The following is an 18703-nucleotide window of genomic DNA, read 5'->3' as shown; positions in this document are numbered from 1 at the left end:
GGGGGGGGGGGGGGGGGGGGGGGGGTGCCTTTGATGAGATCTCTAACTGTCAGCTACTGTACTTTTCTTCTCTTCCGCTCTGTCTTTGTCTCTCACTTTACGAGGCAAATGAACACAGCACCTATCGGTACATGCCTACTTGCTCAAGCAAACATACCCTCGTGCTATCACACACAGTAATGTGTTCTGAAACTTATCCTTGTTGTTATGGTTGTCAACAATATCTAAAAAGGGACAGACGTAGCTCTCTCTCTCTCTATCTCTCGCTCCCTCTCACACTCTCTTTGTCTGTGTCTCTCATCCACTCGGAGGGAGTGGTGAGCGAGTGGAGAGTGTGCTTTTCTGCCTGCTGTTTTCTGGCCACTCTAATGGGGGCAGGTGGCCATCAGGTGGCCAAAACAGAAACTGCCACATTTAATAGCACAAATACCAAAGTTATGGATTCAAGCAACCATATTTTATTTTTGATTTCATGACATACTGATGATTATGGTTATAAAATGTGTTTTACTTTTATGACTTTTTCCCTTTCCTGTGTAATTATGAGGTTTCAGAGTCCCATGATTTGTCATTTGGTCAAGAGTTTGATCACTTGTTACGTCTTGTTATTGAATGTGATTAAATCCTTTGTGCCATCTTGAATGTTTAGCTGCATGTTTTTTCTTTTTATGTTCACAAAGCGGCCAGTGTATCCTTGTGTCGCCCTGTGTTGATAGAGGTTAGAGCCATTTCTTAGAACGTGAGCAAATTTTGTCAGTACTTTGCAAAATCTATTCATTAGAAATAGATCAAGATATACTTCTGTTAAAGAAATCCCTACATGGTTTCCCAAACTTCCTCTAATTGTTTTTTTTGTCGTGATTCATTCTAAAGGGTACCTCCTCACAGGACATCACCATTGTCCCTCTGTGGGTCACTGTTCCCTAACTCAAAGCCCTTCAACTATGTTGTGCAACTACTCTGTTTGCAGACATTGAGAAAGAAGGGCCTAAACGGCTGTGACAGCCCAGACCCTGATGCAGACGACTCGGTCGGCCACAGCCCCGAGTCCGAGGACAAGTACAGGAAAATAAACGAGGACATTGATCTGATGATCAGCAGACAGAGACTGTGTGTAAGTACCTCTTGTTAAACCCTGAACCTTCCTCTCATCTTTCTTTCCTCTCTTTCCCTTCTTCCCCCCTCTATGCTTTTTGTCGCTTCGTCCTCGTCTCCTCGTTTGTGTCATCATCTGTCCCTACCACCCATCTCTCCGTCCCTTCATCTGTGTCTGCCTCCGTCCGTCTCTGTGGTTGTGTGGGACATGGCAGGCATTAAGCAAGAAGGAGAACAAAGGCGGCGAAAGTCCGGAACTCGAGTCGACTCTCATTCTCACCCCAAGCACTGAGGAGAAATACAAACAGATTAACGAGGAGTTTGATCACATGATTAAAACTCATAAGATACCTGTAAGTACCGGGTTGACGCTACGCAGCATCCTCAGCAGGCTAACAAAATGCTGACTGGCCAGTAACTGTTGAGCTAACCCAGCTAACCACCATTGTTTGCCACTAGACTAAATAGACAAAGTGAGAGTGAAAGTAAGACTAGAGTGAAATTATATTGTATACTCACAAAGGAAGAAATGACAGATCTTTGATTTTGCTTGATTACTGTTGAGGAACAGTCCTCTAATTTAACGTAACTGTAACCATAACTAGCAGGCGTTTTTACAATAGTAATTGAAGACTTTCTCTCCTGACAAATTTTAACCTTACTGGGTCCCCTCCTTGAACCCGTTACCCATAATGCCTTGCCGGGCTCTTGGGGAGGTGTGGTCTGCATGTGCTTTTCCTTTTCCTGCACCAAAACACAGTGCTCAGTCACCCGCAACAACAAGGACAGGCACTGTGGCAATGAAACAGCAGTAGACATTCAAAATCTCTTAAGCATATCTCCGTACCTCACAAAACTATTTTTCCTCCTTACTGAAATAAATTGTAGGCACAGCTTTCAGTAGCCTAACCGATTATTTGATAACAGATGTGTCAAGACATGTGAGCTGCTTGTATTATATTGTGTTAATTTTACAAACAAATGTAATCTATAGCCAGCTGCCAAAGACCGCAAAATAAAGGCTGCTCTCTATGTAAACTGAGCCTGCCTTTCATTCAGAAAGCAGCATATTGGAATTGTTAGTTCTCTAGTCTTACACAGAAAGAGATAATTCCATGGTAGATCATTTAGAGAAGAACAGTAGTGTCTGAGCCGCGTGGAGCAGGGGGAGATGTGGTTAGAAGCAAGGCAGGGTTTGGTGAGCTGGGATGGCGTGGCGGTGGAGGGTGGGTTTGGGATCGGAGCTGGGTGGTGGTGTTGGGGGGGGGGCTCTGCACACAACAAGTGGCAGTTCAGTGTGTGGTCAGGGTGGCTGCCAAGCACTGGGCCTGTGGATTGCAGGGGACTGTGGGGAGAGGCGGAGGAGGCAGATGAGTGAAAACAGGAAGGATGGCACCAGTTAAAGGACAGTTTACAGACGGGGCCCTTCCACCCAAGGAAGGGGTGCGGGTTCACACAAATGTGTGCATAGAGACAGCTACCCCACTCTTAGAAAACACTGAATGGGGAAGTTTTGAGGTATAAGAGCCCCAACAAGTAATCCAAGATGGAAGAAATTACTAAAAGTCATCAAAAAAATATAACCGAACCAGAGACAGACCCTCACTGGTAATAAAATAAAACCTCCATAGCTTTTGCCCGTGTAATGTTGCAGTAAAAGCAAAATGTTCTGAGGCCTGCAATGAAATAATATTTGGCCTGCAAAAAGAACATTAGTAAAAGGAAGAAAATTTAAGAAGACAAAGCGGTGCAGAGGCACACATCCCACTTCCACATAAGCCAGGCCGATCATCCCCCTGATGCTCTCCCTCAATAGCTCTGAGACACATGGCAGCAATTTTGGGCCCTATTTTCTACTTCCTAAAGCTAACATGAAGGATCAACCACTTCCAGGGCACTCCCAAGGTTAAGCCCTTCTGCCAAGTGACACAATAAACATGACAAACTAGACGCCTGGGGCCGACAGATTACCTCTACTCATGTTTCTGATGAGACTGCTGATTGATCTGAGTCTACCCCTTAACACTTTGCATTAGCTCCATGTGACAGACAAAGACGTTAGTCCTACATGCATCCAATTCTTCAGTCATGCAGCCGCTTTTGCAAGAAATATTGCAGACTTTTTTGGTGATGTGAAGACAGACTGAATTATCTATAGCTCTTTCTGAACAGTGGGATGCTATTGGCTTTCCTCCCAGTAAACCATAGCCTTCTTATTTCTTTAATGTAATAAACCAGGGATGTATTTTAGGGATTATAAAAGCATTGTCAAAAACATTTGTTTTCTCAGGACCACCTTTTGCCTTTACAGTAATAAATGTCACAACATGTAAAGGGCAACACAAGAGTCCTTCACAGAAGGTAACCTAAACATTTGAGTGAGAAAGGATTGCCAACCCATATATCATCTTGGAGTCAACTTGACTAACAAAGGAGTTTTCTAGGCGCACGCCATTTAATTTCAGTGCTCCAATCCAACGTCCACACTGCGTTGTATTTTTAGTTTTGTTCTAAGAGGTTGTTCGTTCTACTTGCTCTACCATTCATCTATGCATGGCTGTCTATTGTTAGTTGTCCATTTGTCCTTTTGAACTTTTGAATTCCTTTGTGCTCCTGGAGAATTGAATTGTCACGTCTCTTTCTCTCTTTCTGTGTCCATTCCTTTACTCAAAGGCCTTCATCCGTTTCTTCACTTAATGCAATCGTTTTAAAACGTATCTTTAGTCTAATCAAACTTGTGTCTGTGTCTCTCTTTTTTTCTCTCTCTCTCAGCAGGCCGTGCCCCAATCAAACTATGACATGTCTGTGTCCATTCCCGTTAGCAACCAGAACAATCTCATTTACAGCCATCCTGGTGGGTCTCTAGGCAACCACAACCTGTTGCCACTGGCGCACCATGGCCTACAGAGAAACAGCATGTCTCCCGGAGTTACACACAGACCCCCCAGTGCAGGTAACACAGTTAGGGCCTCAGTCACACTCTTGCACCCAAGTACATGCTGTTATCCAATCTGTCTATCTTCTCAGCTCTGTGTGTACCCGTTTGTCAACCTAATAGACACACACATTAAATGCTTGATTTTTTTTTACGACAGCTACCCACAGTATTCCACCCAAAGGCAGTGAATGAATCTAAAGACCCTCCCATATATATTCACATAATGCCTGCTCAGTATTTTGTTCAAAGTTGAAGATTTAATACCGTATCAAATCTCAGCCTTACATTCACATTCACGCCCATAGGCTTTGAGTTGCTGGTGACATAAGCAAATCAGATCTGTTGGTTTGTTGTTGTTGTCCAAAGTCCTTTTTCTGTCTCTCTGGTCTGAAGGCTGCTGCCCACACCCTCACCCTGTCATTACAACTGGATGCTAGAAGCGTTAGCACAAACTAAATATGAGTTTTGGCGCTTGAGGTATCCACACCAAACACACGTTCTGGACCCTCCCACTCTTCCACCTCACACGGCTTAAAAATAATAATGTGTAATTTTTCTTGGACGACAGCTTAATGTATCCACTCACAGTGTCCAGTTGCTCCTAGTGTTACAGTTTGAGTGGGAAGCAGCAGTACTTCTAGTATCAGTACACAAATGATGTACCGACACACACACACACACACACACACACGCACACACAGTGGATTGTGAATAAATGCGTTAGCTTCTAAAAGGCCAGCAAGGTAAGAGACTGTATGTTACGTGGGTGTCTATCCTCTAATGGTTTTCTCTCTTTTGCTCTCCTCTCTCTTTCATCTTTCAGGTGGCCTCATGGGTGCTGACCTCACCACTGGCGCTGGCACCAGTGCTGGTAAGAATGGCCTCCTCTTTTCACTCACAGTTGTCTGCTAAAACACACACACACACACATGGCACCCACTCACCCACTCTTGGCCATAAAATGCATGACTAATAGTAACCCAAACCCAAGTGGAGATTTTGTCCATGATGTGTTGATGTTAGTGGTTGTGGAGTTCATCTGGGAATGTTTGCCCAGTGCTGGGGCTGTGACACATCCTGCCTGTGTTCAGCTATAAAACGGTGGAACAAGTGTGGGGAAACAGAAATAAAATCACACTAAATACTGAAGCAGCAGATTGACTGACAGGCAATCAGAAGAGATGGTGGACTTTTGTCTGTTTTCTCTGTATGATGCGCCATCTCTTTATTTATACTGCCTCTGGGATTTGAATATAAATACAAAATGACAACACCCATAGCTTCCATTTAGAGCACACTCAAAGTCTTTACACAGTAACTGCTGTCATATGTGTGCAACCAAATTAATTCAATGTTTGGAGTGGCTCACCATGCCATAATGATCCTGTGGAGAGTAGAGCAGCCGATGTTTGAGCAACATGGGTATGTAATCTTGAAGTGGTAGCTTCTGAGTCAATGGATTTGTCCCTGAGGACATGTCAGGCCCAAGTTTATGGTAAAGAGACTCCATTTTAAAGGGTTACATTTTACAGCCAAGCCATACAGTGCAGAATGTAAAAAGGGAGAGTGTGTGTGTGTGTGTGTATGTGTCTGTGTGTGTTTGTGTGTGTTGGGGGGGGGGGGGGGGGGGGGGGGGGGGGGGGGGGGGTACAGCTGGACAGCCTTGTCTGGCCCCTTGGGCTCCATCAAAAGGGGTCAATGCCTGGTTTCTCTGTCTGGTCACTCATCACAGACACAACAGGACCATTTGTTGTGGCGTGCGTACCGTTGACAGCGTGCTGCAGAGCATGCTTCAAATGTAGCCTTTGTGTCACCACGCCGAAAGGAACAGAGGCGCTCTGTGAGAGCTGTGCGTCGCTCAGCAGCAGCAGTGAAAAACACGACGTGGAGAGAGAGTCATGTGGGAGCTAAAAGATTCCATTCAAAGTTCTCTTAAATCTCATCTAGGGGAAGAGAGAAAGAGCATGTTCGGGGGGGGGGGGGTGACACCCCAGTGATGAATACCCACTGATGGTGGAAGCATGTGTGCAAAGGAGAAACAGTGGGGGAACACAGATGGAAGTGTTCTGTGAACTTGGTCAGCCATTTTAACGATGTTCCTCTAAGTGACTCAGTGTGAGGTGGCCCAGCCACTGTGGCACCACAAAGGCTGTTTTAATGTTCCTATTCTCCTCAAGGTGAGTTTTGATAAGCTGATTGTACAAGTAGCTGTCTGGGCAGTCTGGCCCGTGTATGAGTGTCTTAAGTGGTGTGGCCTAAGTGACATAGGAGGTGCTTTGTGTATATGTGTGCATGTGTGTGTGGTTCAGACATGCACATAATCACAATACCTCCTTTGTGCTTCAGATGTCATGGTTCCACTGTCTGTAGAGAGAGAAAATGGCAGCTTTTAAGGCCCAACTCACATGGTACTAGCATTACCTGGGCTCCTTCTAAATTTTGGAAGGATTGCAGAATTCGTTTTTGTCTTAATCCCATAAGAATATGCCATGTCTCTAATCTAGTCCCTAATAATTCCACCGCTGATTAACTACAGTATTTTACCAAACACAGATCTCCTGATATTAGGTATTTAGTGTAAATTATCATCACAGTAGAATGTCTCAGTCTTTTCACAAAAGATTACTTGATTTATTTTCACTTTCCGGGCTAAAAATGGTGAAGAGCAGTGAAAATTAGATATTTAATAGCTTTTTTAATGGAAATTCTGTAGACTCATGTAGCTACAGTATGGTGCCATGGAGTCATGATTTCCACCTTTGTGAGAGTAGTCCAATTGAACAGGCTGCTTCACAACCTGACACAAAGTGACTTTTTTTTAAATGTCATAGACCGGGAAAGTTACTTTTTTTATAATGTTCCAAATAATTATAAAGTTGCAATGAGCACATTTTTCAAGGAACAAGGCAAAGAAAATTTGTTTTGTTAGTTGCTTAGCAACACTGTTGTCATGACTTAATCTTCTTGAACTCATACCATGTACTTGACATCCCGTGTATGAAATAGAAACTTGAGAGTTGCTTTTCATTGCAGCGTTAGCATGAAATGCTCCATGTTTCAGTCCTATCTGGAGATCTTCTTTGTGATTTGGCATGTCAATTGAATTGAAACACATACGTTTTGTTTATCCTGTGCAGATACACCGCATGAAACCCAGACATGGGGGGTAAAGTCTAAATCATGAGGTCCCCCAGGTAATTCTAGTCCAGTGCAAATAGGGCATGTTACTGAAAGGCGTCATCATGTCTCTTCTATGGAAATATTGTGTACGTGCATGCGTATGTTCACTCATTTATATACAGTATGTGTTCAATCTGTCAACTCCTTGCTGGCTAGGAGAGAGTGTGAGGAAAGAGACAGAACCTGAGTAGAGGAGAAAAAAAGAGAACAGATGAAGGGAGCTCCGGACCAAGGCCCCAGCTTGTTAAACCTCCCACCTTCATTTGTGCAATTATGTAGCTGTCATCGTTGCGCCGATCAGCACTCTGCCCACCAAACCACTGCGAGAATTTAACTCTTGTCCCCTCACACCTTGATCACCCACCAATTACTCCCTTAAATGAGATGCATACAACATACATCTTTAAGACATGTCTGGTCAGAATCACACTGAAATACAAGATAAAAAGCCTACGTACAAGAAATGACAACAAGCCAGGTTCAGTCGATCAAACAATGTGTGTCTCAATCTTGGCAGTATCTCACCCCAACTGTACAAGTTGTAAGCGTGAGTGTGACACCTTAGTTCAGTTGGAGAATTCAGAGTTTGAATGCATTTGGCAAAACCGCAACGGAAGAGTGTGTGTGTTTGGGGAATAGAATGGAGCGCGCCTGTTAGACCACAACAGGACATCAGAAATTTGTTCAGTAACGTACATGAGTTTAACCACACCTCTCCTTTGTGTGTGTGTGTTTGTGTGTGTGTGTGTGTGTGTGTGTGTGTGTGTGTGTGTGTGTGTGTGTGTGTGTGTGTGTGTATGTATGTGTGTGTGTGACAGAGAGAGAGAGAGAGAGAGAGAGAGAGAGAGACAGACAGACAGACAGACAGACAGACAGAGAGAGAGAGAGTACACTTTTGGGGTACGCTGCATTGTAACCATGGCACCTATAGAAACAAATCGCAATCCTTCAACTTTGCTCCAGCTGTCCCCTCCACACCTCAGAAATAGCAAAAGGCTGTTTATCTGAATCTCAGATCAGATGTTGTTCTCTATGTGTGAGTTTTATACCCTGGACGAGCTGTGTTTAATTTTGGTACTTCCTGTAAACGGTTGACGCCAGCCTGCGACACAGCTCGACCATGCAAAGCAGCATTAGAAGAGGAGAGTGGAAATAAACTCTGGATATCACGTCTTCAGCTGATATTATAGTTAAGCCAATGTTTCCCTATTGAATGCAACTGTCCTAAAATCAGGGTGATCAAGCTCCAGAATAGGAAGATTTGACTCGCAGTTCTTGCTTTATTAGCTTAATTAGCCATTGATTTTACTTTTGAAATGCTTACGGACTGGCCTATGCCACTCATGATCACAGTCATCTAGCAGATAATTGACTGGACTGCAGCCATCTCCACAGGGAGGCAATACACAGATGTCTGATTAACTGTCATCAAGATGAAGTCCGTGTCATCTCGACCGAAGTGTGTATTAATGTCTCTCTATAGCGCCGTCTCTTTTTTTTTTTAATTCATCTGTACAGAAACACTGATGTACTTCCTGCTGGGTTATTTACTAAAGTGTATGTATGTGTGGTGTGTGTGTCTGTTTTATGTGTGTGTGAGGTCTCATTCATCTATCTCCACATGCACCCACTCAATCTCACAAAGGGCCAGCCATGAGAATGAGAGAGCGGGAAAACTGAAGAGGCAGCTGCCTCTTTACTAATGTGAGATTGACACTGGAACTAAGAGGGTCCAATACAAAACACACACGTGCATCCATATGCATGGCTTGTGCATAAGCAGTCATATTACAGCATTTCTCATATTCTAGGCTCATGCTGTGCTTATGTACACTGGTAGAAAATGGTGCTTATGTAGAATCACGCACATGCAACATTGTATACAGCAAAACATACAATAACACACAAAGTCTGTGTTGTTAACATCAACTTGTACATGCTCACACATTACACATGCCAGCAGAGGCACAAACACATACAGTACACACACCAGGAGTCACACACACTGTTTTTCTCGATTTCTGTCAGATGGCCTCATTTTCTCTCACCGCTAGCGGTCGTTTACTCTTCAGATTGTTCAAATTGAGCTTTTGAGACTTTTCATTTCCAAACAACAAAAACCTCGCTCTCAAATTAAACAAAGATCAGCAAGGGAAATTGCCCAGGAAGACATCTGCGACTCATTTTCCCCTGGAGTATATGATTAGGAAATTCATTTATGTCTAACGTATAATTCCTCCCCGTCTTTCAAGTGGGAACGTCCACACAGTGCCCTGTGTTCTACCCCTTGGAAGAAGGAAGGAGAAGTAAGGGGAAAAACAGCCTGCGGGATTGGGTTAGAAACAAAGACTATGTTGCTTGCAAGAATGCCCCACTCTCAGTTTTTTAATGAGGTTGCTGGGATTTCGCCCCACCGATTTTTGAGTTGGAAATGGGTGCTGCACTTGGCCCTCTGTATTTAGGGGAATGCAGATCTGGTGGCAACTCTAAGGCAGGGTCTTTGTCTGGAAGAACCACACATATGTTTAGCTCTGATGGCCAAATGATGGGTCCCATCCCTCTGTGGTCTCCCTACCCGTAATTAGATGTTTTTACACGATTCACTGGCTGTCGCAGGGCACATGTAGCCTTAACTGACAGTGACAGAGGTGGAGGGTGAGGTCCTCTCAAGTGGGTGCCTTTATTGTATGACTGCCAAGCAAACAGTGGTGATCATCAGGGCAAAAACAGTACTCTTGTTTGACTATCTGCTCTGCCAGTGTGCACCACTTTTGTGTGACACCATTTACAAGTCTCTGCAGACTGCTGATTTAATAAAAAATCTACCACAGGAAGTAGAGATGAGACAGAAACACTGAAAACGGGCACAAGATGAAAATGGATTCCTGTAGTTCTTCATTAGAGTACACTGTCCCAAAAATCAGGATTTATAAGATTCATTAAACTTTTGAACAGTTTTGTTAACATATGACATTGCCTCCCCAACCTTTTCTATGCACTCTCAGGAAATGGATATGGGAACCACCGCAACTCGCCAGGTCTGCTGGTCTCTCCAGGCGGCATGAACAAGAACATGCAGGCTAAGTCTCCCCCGCCCATGAACTTAGGCATGAACAACCGCAAACCTGACCTACGTGTGCTCATCCCCCCTGGCGCCAAAAACAACATGCCCTCCATCGTGAGTAATCTTCCTATCCTTCTTTTCATTTCCCTACTGTATATCTTTCTATGGGAGTCTTTAGTTGTTGTTTTTTGTTGCTATTATTTTTCATGTCCCTTCTTCTGCTTTCATCTCTTCATATCAGACTTGGGTTGATGAGGTTATGTTTGTGATAAGCTTGACTTTTTTCCCACGTGCCTTGTCAGCTTCTCAAAAATGTACTTTTGGCCCAAGTCTGATATACTGTCAGATATATTTCCTCTGCTGTGTCTTTATGCGTTAGAGGGCCCTGAAATGTCTTTCTCCTCTCATTCTAATAAGGTGTGTTATGTTAGTATAGAGAGTTCTTAGCGTCCTCTTTTCACATTAGTTTTGTGTCAGTTGTCTCAATCCTACAGCAGCTTCATGCCTAGATCCACACTTAGCCACCACTCATATATTCTAATATGAATTTATCACCCTCCCTTTTAATGCCGTCAGTCTGAGGATGTTGATCTGCTATTGGTAAGTCAGACTGCCATTCAGATTTAGAAATCAAAACAACTTAAAAAGGTTTTCTAATGAGAAACTTGTTAAGATAGTTCTTGGGAGCATAATGGGCCTTGTAGAACCGAGAGTGTTGCAGTCACCTGTATCACTGACCTGACCTTTTGAAAGAAAGTGATAAATAGTCCCATGTACATTTATGTCTGACGTCTTAATTTGCATTATATTTTCGCCATCACCGTTGAGATTATTACAGCTAGATACAGCGTTTTTGAAAAAAGCGGTGCCTGCTCTAGAGTTACTTTGTCCTTTACTGTTGCCGACAACGTTTAAGGCTCCAATGTCACCTCTCATGACATGTTGTGAAGGCACATAGTGCCATCCAGTGGTGTGTCAGAGTAAAAGCAGCGTGGCCTCTTTTCTGCCTCAGCCTTTTCGTATCTACTCCTCCCTTCCTTCCTTTTATCGTTTTGTCTTTGTATAGAGTCTTGTGCCGCACAAGTACAGCTCACAGCTGTTATTACTCAGAATGTAGAAATGAAACGCAACAAAAGATGACTTTTTTTCATTTTTGCATCAAACCTCCATTATTTTCTGCCAGAACCTCCCCTCTGTGTGCCTCTCCCTTGCCGTCGCTACCCTGCGTTGCCTTGGAGACCGATGGTGTTACTATAGCGACAGTGGGCCCTTGGAAAGGGTGGTAAATGATAGGGTTGGCAGGGTTCAGCCGTGCCGCATGTCAAGTGATTAATTTCCCCAGAAGTTGGCATCACATTTGTTCTCTCAGCATCTGTTGAGTGAAAGAAAGGAATGAAAAGAAGAAAAAAAACTTTCTTAGTTTATTGCAGTGTTTTGATTGTTTTGTCGGGGAGTTGATTTCATGTTCTCAAGCCTCTCCCATCTCTTTTGCTCTCTGTCTTCCCTTCCCCTGTCACAGAACCAGAGAATAAACAACTCCCAGTCTGCTCAGTCATTGGCAACCCCAGTGGTATCAGTAGCAACTCCCACTCTACCAGGACAAGGCATGGGCGGTTACCCATCTGCCATCTCTACTTCTTATGGTACCGGTATGTACTGTGTCATCTTTACACATCAAAATCCCATTTATCTATACTGTAAAATTCCTATTGCCATTTTCCCATTGACACATTCTCTGCCATTACCTATTAAATGTTTTAGATAATGTGATATAATTTCACTTACCCTCTACTATACCTACATATCCCAACATATTGTTTTAGATTAGTAAAAAATAGGATTTGACTCATTTCAAGTGTTTAAATGTGTTTCTTTTAAAACCTCCTTCCCAAATGTCAGTGTTATTCATGAGTCTAACAGCAGATGGTGCTATTGTCACAGCAACTAACACAGAACACATTCATGTTACATCACAGCAGCATTTTAATGTGAGATGCATTCCCTTTGCAATTTTGCTTGAACTTCTTTGGACAACCTATAATCTTAATCCGCCTCTTCTTTTCTGTACACAGAGTATTCCCTGAATAGTGCGGACCTGTCCTCCCTGTCTGGCTTCAACAGTGGCAGCTCCCTTCACCTCGGCTCAATGAGCGGGTGGCAACAACAACACCTTCAGAACATGCAGCATTCAGCCCTCGGCCAGCTAGGGTGAGTGCATTGAACTTCAACAAAGTGTTGCAATGAAATGCATGATGTAACACATCAATTATTAGTGATTATTTTTTTGACACCTCGAGGGTCCTTCACTTTTTTCAACTTTTACTTGCAAGGTCCAACACAAATATCACTCCTCCCTGGTTTCATAAATATGTGTGTGTGTGTGTGTGTGTGTGTTTGTGTGTGTGTGTGTGTGTGTGTGTGTGTATGTGTATACATGTGTGCGTGCGTGTGTGTGTTTCTACTTGCATGCATGTTTGTGTGTTACACACTTTTAAAAATCACTTTGTTTCTTTCTCTGTAACTCTGTAACCCCTTTGCGTTTCCTTTCCTTCCTACAGAAATTGCTCTAGCTCTCACTTATGTCAGGGTTCAAATCTCTCCCTGCCCTCTGCTCAAAGCCTGCACATCAAGTCCGAACCTGTTTCTCCTCCTAGAGATCGCACCAGCAGCACGGGGGGCTACGGTGGGGTACCACCTCCTCAGAACCCCTCGTCCCGCCAGGACTCGGGACGCTCCCCTGTTGATAGCCTGAGCAGTTGTAGCAGCTCCCATGAGGGCAGCGACCGCGATGAGCACAGGAATGAGTTCCACTCGCCTCTGGGACTGGCCCGGCCCGCCCTGGACGAGCGCGAGAGCCCCTCCATCAAACGGGTGCGCCTGTCAGAAGGATGGGCAACATGATAGCTCTGTCCACTCCCCGGCTGTGCCCCGAGTTGCCCTGAACCCCCCCGACAACGCAGCGTTACGATGCCCCCCCCAAAGTCAGCTCCCTCCTCTTCCTCCTCTCACTCGATATCACGAGTCACTCACCACCCAACCCCATGGCCTCTCTCCTTTTATCTCTTTAACGCTGAAGGAAAGAAAAAGGGACAGCCCTTTTTCTAAAATATATTTGTAATTTCTTTTCTTTTTTTTCTTTTGCTGAGTGTGTGTGTGCTATACATATTGACATTATATAAACCAGTGGGGTGTTGTAATGGGGGTTTGGGAGGGTGGGTGTTGGTTGGGACAGGATCTGGGGGTATGTTTGTTGGGGAACTATGCATAAATTGTATTGTGTTTGGATAAAAAGAATCATGTATGCATATATCTTTACACGTGTGTGTATGTGTACATATATGCATATCATCAAATAATCAAAAAAATAGGCAGGTACTCTGTTTCATAAAACGTACTTACACTTTGCCTCAGCGATATATCAGTGACTAGAAAAAATAAATTAAAAAAAAATAATAACATGAGAGTGAGTGTGTCCAATGGAAAACACTTTAGCACTTGAGTTGGGCAAACAATACATGTGTACAGTGTCGGTTTCATTGCTATATACCTTCTCTGCAGTTCTCCCTTGCAAAAATGTGTGTTAACATTAGATGATGTCATGTTGCAGGTTCAACGTATTTATGTAAATAGAGGGTGAAGGGGGGAAGGGCAGGGGTCAAAAGTTGCCAGACATTACAAGATTTATTTACTCACGAAATGAAAAGCTATTATGCAACATTTGAAGGATTGTACAGGTAAACGGGCAGACCCAATGCTAGATATGTGGGACCTTTGATTTTAGCGCTCCCCTTAAAGAACGGAGCCGAGCAAGGACCACCCTTTGATCTGAGAACTACGTTAGTGTAATCAAGAAAACTCCGGATCTAGTATTAATATTCAGTATTAATAAACAAAAACAAAAAAAGGAAAAAATAAAAAACAATTGTACGATACACTTGCTTATATTTTCATATGAAAGGAATACAATGCAAAGCATTTTTGTGGCTTTTTGTAGTTTCTATAAGCCAGAATGTGTTTTTGATAGCTTTGCTAATAAGAGATGGATAGTTCACCGAGAGGGGAAATGACAGGGCTCGGCAGCCCTAAGCCATGAAAAACAGACCGAGATCCAATGCTTTGCTAAACTGTTTTATCTTTGTAGAGGTTTGTTTTTAAACGTGTATTTCTAATTATATATAATAATGGTAATATTAAGATTCTTAAAAAAAAAAAACAATCTGTGAAATTAACATGCTTGTGTATAGCTTTCTAATATATGAATATATATACTAATGATTTTTTTTTCTTGGTTTCTTAGTGGAGTTTCTATGTGCAGCTGCACATGTTGTCTGGTTTGTTTCATTTGAGCCCTGAACAGTGCTGTTCAGGCGTGTATTTAGTCTAACCTTAAAAACCAGCTGGAGGTTTGTGCGACGGAGAGAAAGACAGGCCTGAATGCTGAAACACAAACCTGTTAGTGGAAAATGTCATGAGACTGGAACTCGGGCTGACACGGAAACAAATGTTGACACATGATGTACATGATTGTCACACGGATGAGGAAACATGACTGACCCTCAATTCAGATGCATTCAGATGTCCGGATGCATTTGAATGCATCCAATGTTTCATTCTCAATCATTTAATTTAATAAAGTTAATCTCATAAAACATGTTTTTTTACATTAGCGCTGTTCTCTTCCATTTCAAATCTTCCCCACTTGCGTTCAAGATGTATCACAGGCCTGGACCCAATCCATACCATTTGCCCTTTGAATCCTATTTATGTCATATCATTTTGCGAGTGCATTGCGATTAATTATCCCTGATGATTTGCAAACCTAATTTGACTCGATGTTGTCCCGTGTCTCTTTATGTTCCACTCTTCAAAACAGGGTTCCACATCATTTACCACACGCTACATCATGACAGCCCAGTGTCAGATACACGGACATATTGATCATGCTGGGATGATAGAAGCACAATTGTTTATTTTAAATAAATAGCTGTTTTGATTTTCTCTTTTTTAAACAATGAAACTAGCCACATATCTCTCTGCCTCCCACTCCCGTATCTGCTGTCACTTAATATTTTTATGTGCATATTTCATGCAGGTTCACTATGTTGTTACTGTATACAGTCTGTGTAGTCAAACAGGGGCAGAGCCTCTATAATGGTGTTCTTCTCTTTTTTTTATTCAATACAAAAAGGTTGAGAAAAAAATAAACATGATGTTTCAGGCAGCGTTAAGTGTGGAGAAACCAAAGCCAGTGGCATTTCTGTGTTGTAAACTCAACTTTTATTTTCACATTCATTTATGGTTTTTTGCAAGCATTGAAACAAGAGAATAAAAGAATTTGCTCAAATGTTCAATTGGTTTCACATTTCAATTTGAGTCAGTCAAATGTAGCTTTAGTAACAATACCAACCACAGTACTGTACCTGTTTTGTTCCTCATTTGGCTCCATGTGTGTTGAAAATGTTACACTCAAAAGGTATTTTGTGTTTACAATTGGCTCAGAATTGACGGAATCATTCAGGCCGGATGATGTTAAAATGCATGCTTGCTGTGCATTTGATCAAAGCACACCATACTCTAATTATCAGGCTTCTTAACAACTGATTGAAACAATGCCAACGTATCCTTATGGCTGATTGAGGTGCTGTAGTTTTGACAAAATGTTGAAGCAAAGACACAGAGAAAACTTGTCTTTATATCTTGTTTTTTTTCTTCTCATGTGATACATTTCAAGGCGTTCTTTTTCATCACCTGTTGATCAGTTGTTCTGTCATCATTATAATAGACTAATTGTCGGTACCCTGAAAATTGACCCAAGCAGTACCTCAGCTGATGTTTTGATAAGTCACTTGCAGTGAAAAGGGGAGACCATACACCTGTACAGCCATGTGTAATAACCATGTAATACCATTGCTAAAGGTCCCCACATTTAAACGGGATTCCTTGTTTGTGGTTTATTTAAGTTGTTCTCAAAAGCTGAAAAGAGTAAATGTGTTAAAATGCTTAAAAAGTCAGTGAGTAGTATCACATGTAGCTTGTATAAACCTGAAAATGGGAGAAGATTGGAACTAATGTTTTCTGGAACGCAAGAGCGGCTTTCAGCGGCATAAGCTGGCCTTTGTCGCCACGTGAGACTAAGATGGTAATAAATTAAATCCACATCTCTGTAACTCAAGGGACTTGATTCAGCTGTATGTAGTGAAAACGTAAAGGGATGAAATAAAAGTCTCCTCTGCTGGAGGGAAAGGCTGTTTGTATTTTGCAGAGATTTCAGTAAAGTTACTGGCTTTCTTAGTTATCCTGATGTGACTTGGTGTGATTTCATTGTGTTTGACTTGTTCCTGCATGCATCTCCAAACGGTGGCTAAGTTCAGACTGTGCAGACTAAAAAGAAAATGTGAAAACCTTCCCTGAATGGGTGCCACACAGCGGCTTGACTTTAAAATACATTGCATAACACGGAAATAATGACAACAGCATAATTTTCACATTTATTTCCATTTCCATTTTTAAAAAATGTGGCATTCCAACATACATTCATACTGAAGACATTTATTTGACATTCAAAGCCAAGGTTTATCTTACTTACAGTAACATAGTTGCTCCCTCTCTCAGTGATACATTAAGCACAATGCACATGGACATGACATTCCCAGTCCAAAAAAAAACACATGTTCATAAACAATGCAAACACAGTGGCCATCAAAGAGATGTGGAATAATTCCCTTAACACATTTAAATGGTCTGGGCCTATTCCAGGACTATCATACATTCCTGAAGAAGAAGAAGAAGAAGAAGAAGAAGAAGAAGAAGAAGAAGAAGAAGAAGAAGAAGAAGAAGAAGAAGAAGAAATAGATTTATTTTCTTGTTCTTGTCACCGTGTAAGAATCGTGTGGGACTGTCTGACGCCACGGAGCTTCTGATAATGCCAGTGGATGATGCATTCCTGGCTTCTCAAACCGTTATTTATTAAGAGACGATGGTGTGTTTGCAGTAAACTTACCTTGTCAACACGTAAACACTCGTTAGAAAATGTTTGCTCCCAGATTTCCTCTCTGCTACATGGCCCGCGGTTTGAGATCTCTTTCATCAGGTGTTTCTTTTTTATTCAGCCTATCACTTCCTACTGTGGATACAGATAAAAACAATCAATATATATGCTATGCTCCCTGAGTATATTTAAAATTCGAAAGCGAGCTTTTCGGACCGTTTCTGTTTTCCCCATCAGTCTTGCAACTTATTTTGTTATATAGGAGTATAATATATATATTTTTTGAATGGGATTATTGTTTTGTTTTCGTTAGTCTTGGATGCGCAATGCTGTTTTGATAGACCAGGCCCACGTCATGAATGCGATTCAAATCCAATCTTTATCCTGTCAGGCTGACTTCTCAGAAGATAACCGAGCTGGAAGTGAAGCTCCGTTAATCTTCTACATCCATTCCGTTTCGGAACACGTGCGGAGACACTCGAGGAGCCCTGCTGTGTATTCTTTCATTGAATCAGTCCCATCAATTAGCCTCCACTAAAGGATTTTCAACGTGCGTTGTGAAGCGTTTACTGACACGACATGCGACTGTCAGTAGGCCTACCTGCAGGTGAAGCCTAGGTGTAAACACTTCTGTGTTTCAACGTGTGTCATCAATTATTTCTTTTTTTTTACATTTTCATTGTAAAATCAACACAATGGAATGCCATTCTTTCGAAATTAAAGCCCATTAAAGCTTTATCGTGTGTGTTTGCGTCGCTTCCCATTATTTTATTAATGAGGGAGTTACATTTTCCATCCCTTTTCCATGAAGTTAATAATACAATTATACATTTATTTTCAATATAAATTGAATCTGATTATTTTCCTTTTTAAACACGCATAAAAAGGAAAGAAATAAAAACAATGGTAATTGGTAGACCGTTGTGTTCTAACGTTGCCTCAAAGAAACAGATCCAAGACAATTTGAATTTTTCTTTTATCTCACAAAACCATGTAACTACAGACACAAACGGGTACCTTTATCACAACAATTGAGCACTAAATCGAAGATAACGAAATCGTGGATGCAGTAAAATCCCTCCACAGTCTACAAGCATGCTGCAATCGAAAAAGTATCGAAACGCTCTATTATACTATTATTTACGGTACTCAAGAATTAGTTCAAAAGGCATTCCTGTAACGGTAGGCTATATGTTCATTGTATTTGCTGTATTACTGCAATATTCCGATAGGGATGTGTGTCTATGCTGGGAGGCGAGTTTTATGGTTTTTGAGTTTATAGTATTTTTATCTTTATAATGTTCCTGCAGTATAAATACTACCATAAATGAAATCTTCTAAACTGTCTTGACAGGTTGCTATAATGCGTTTTCCTAAGTTTTAATTAGGCCTCTCTCCATGAAGTCCCCCCACTGCTTTATTGCATTAAGCTTTTGGT

The 18703-nt window shown here is 42.0% G+C and overlaps 1 protein-coding gene across 11 annotated transcripts in view; it reads left to right on the top strand.

The window, feature by feature from the left end:
• mef2cb (myocyte enhancer factor 2cb) overlaps positions 1-16572 on the top strand; it is a 72239-nt gene extending 55667 nt beyond the window's left edge. For 2 of the 11 annotated variants that reach the window (XM_034872550.1, XM_034872551.1), the window contains 8 exons: positions 971-1114; positions 3868-4048; positions 4857-4904; positions 10219-10391; positions 10854-10877; positions 11797-11926; positions 12350-12485; positions 12836-13178. In XM_034872550.1, coding sequence (XP_034728441.1) covers positions 971-1114; positions 3868-4048; positions 4857-4904; positions 10219-10391; positions 10854-10877; positions 11797-11926; positions 12350-12485; positions 12836-13178 — 1179 coding nt within the window. Of the gene's footprint in view, positions 1-970; positions 1115-1310; positions 1449-3867; positions 4049-4856; positions 4905-10218; positions 10392-10853; positions 10878-11796; positions 11927-12349; positions 12486-12835 lie in introns of all 11 variants that reach the window. The other 9 variants (XM_034872558.1, XM_034872548.1, XM_034872554.1 and 6 more) reach the window with 9 other exon arrangements.
• Positions 16573-18703: the final 2131 nt, after the last annotated feature.

The sequence above is a fragment of the Etheostoma cragini genome, chromosome 5, assembly GCF_013103735.1.
Source record: "Etheostoma cragini isolate CJK2018 chromosome 5, CSU_Ecrag_1.0, whole genome shotgun sequence".
Lineage (NCBI taxonomy): Eukaryota > Metazoa > Chordata > Actinopteri > Perciformes > Percidae > Etheostoma > Etheostoma cragini.
Note: the sequence above shows the minus strand (reverse complement) of the source record. Positions and strands in the feature narration are given on the sequence as shown.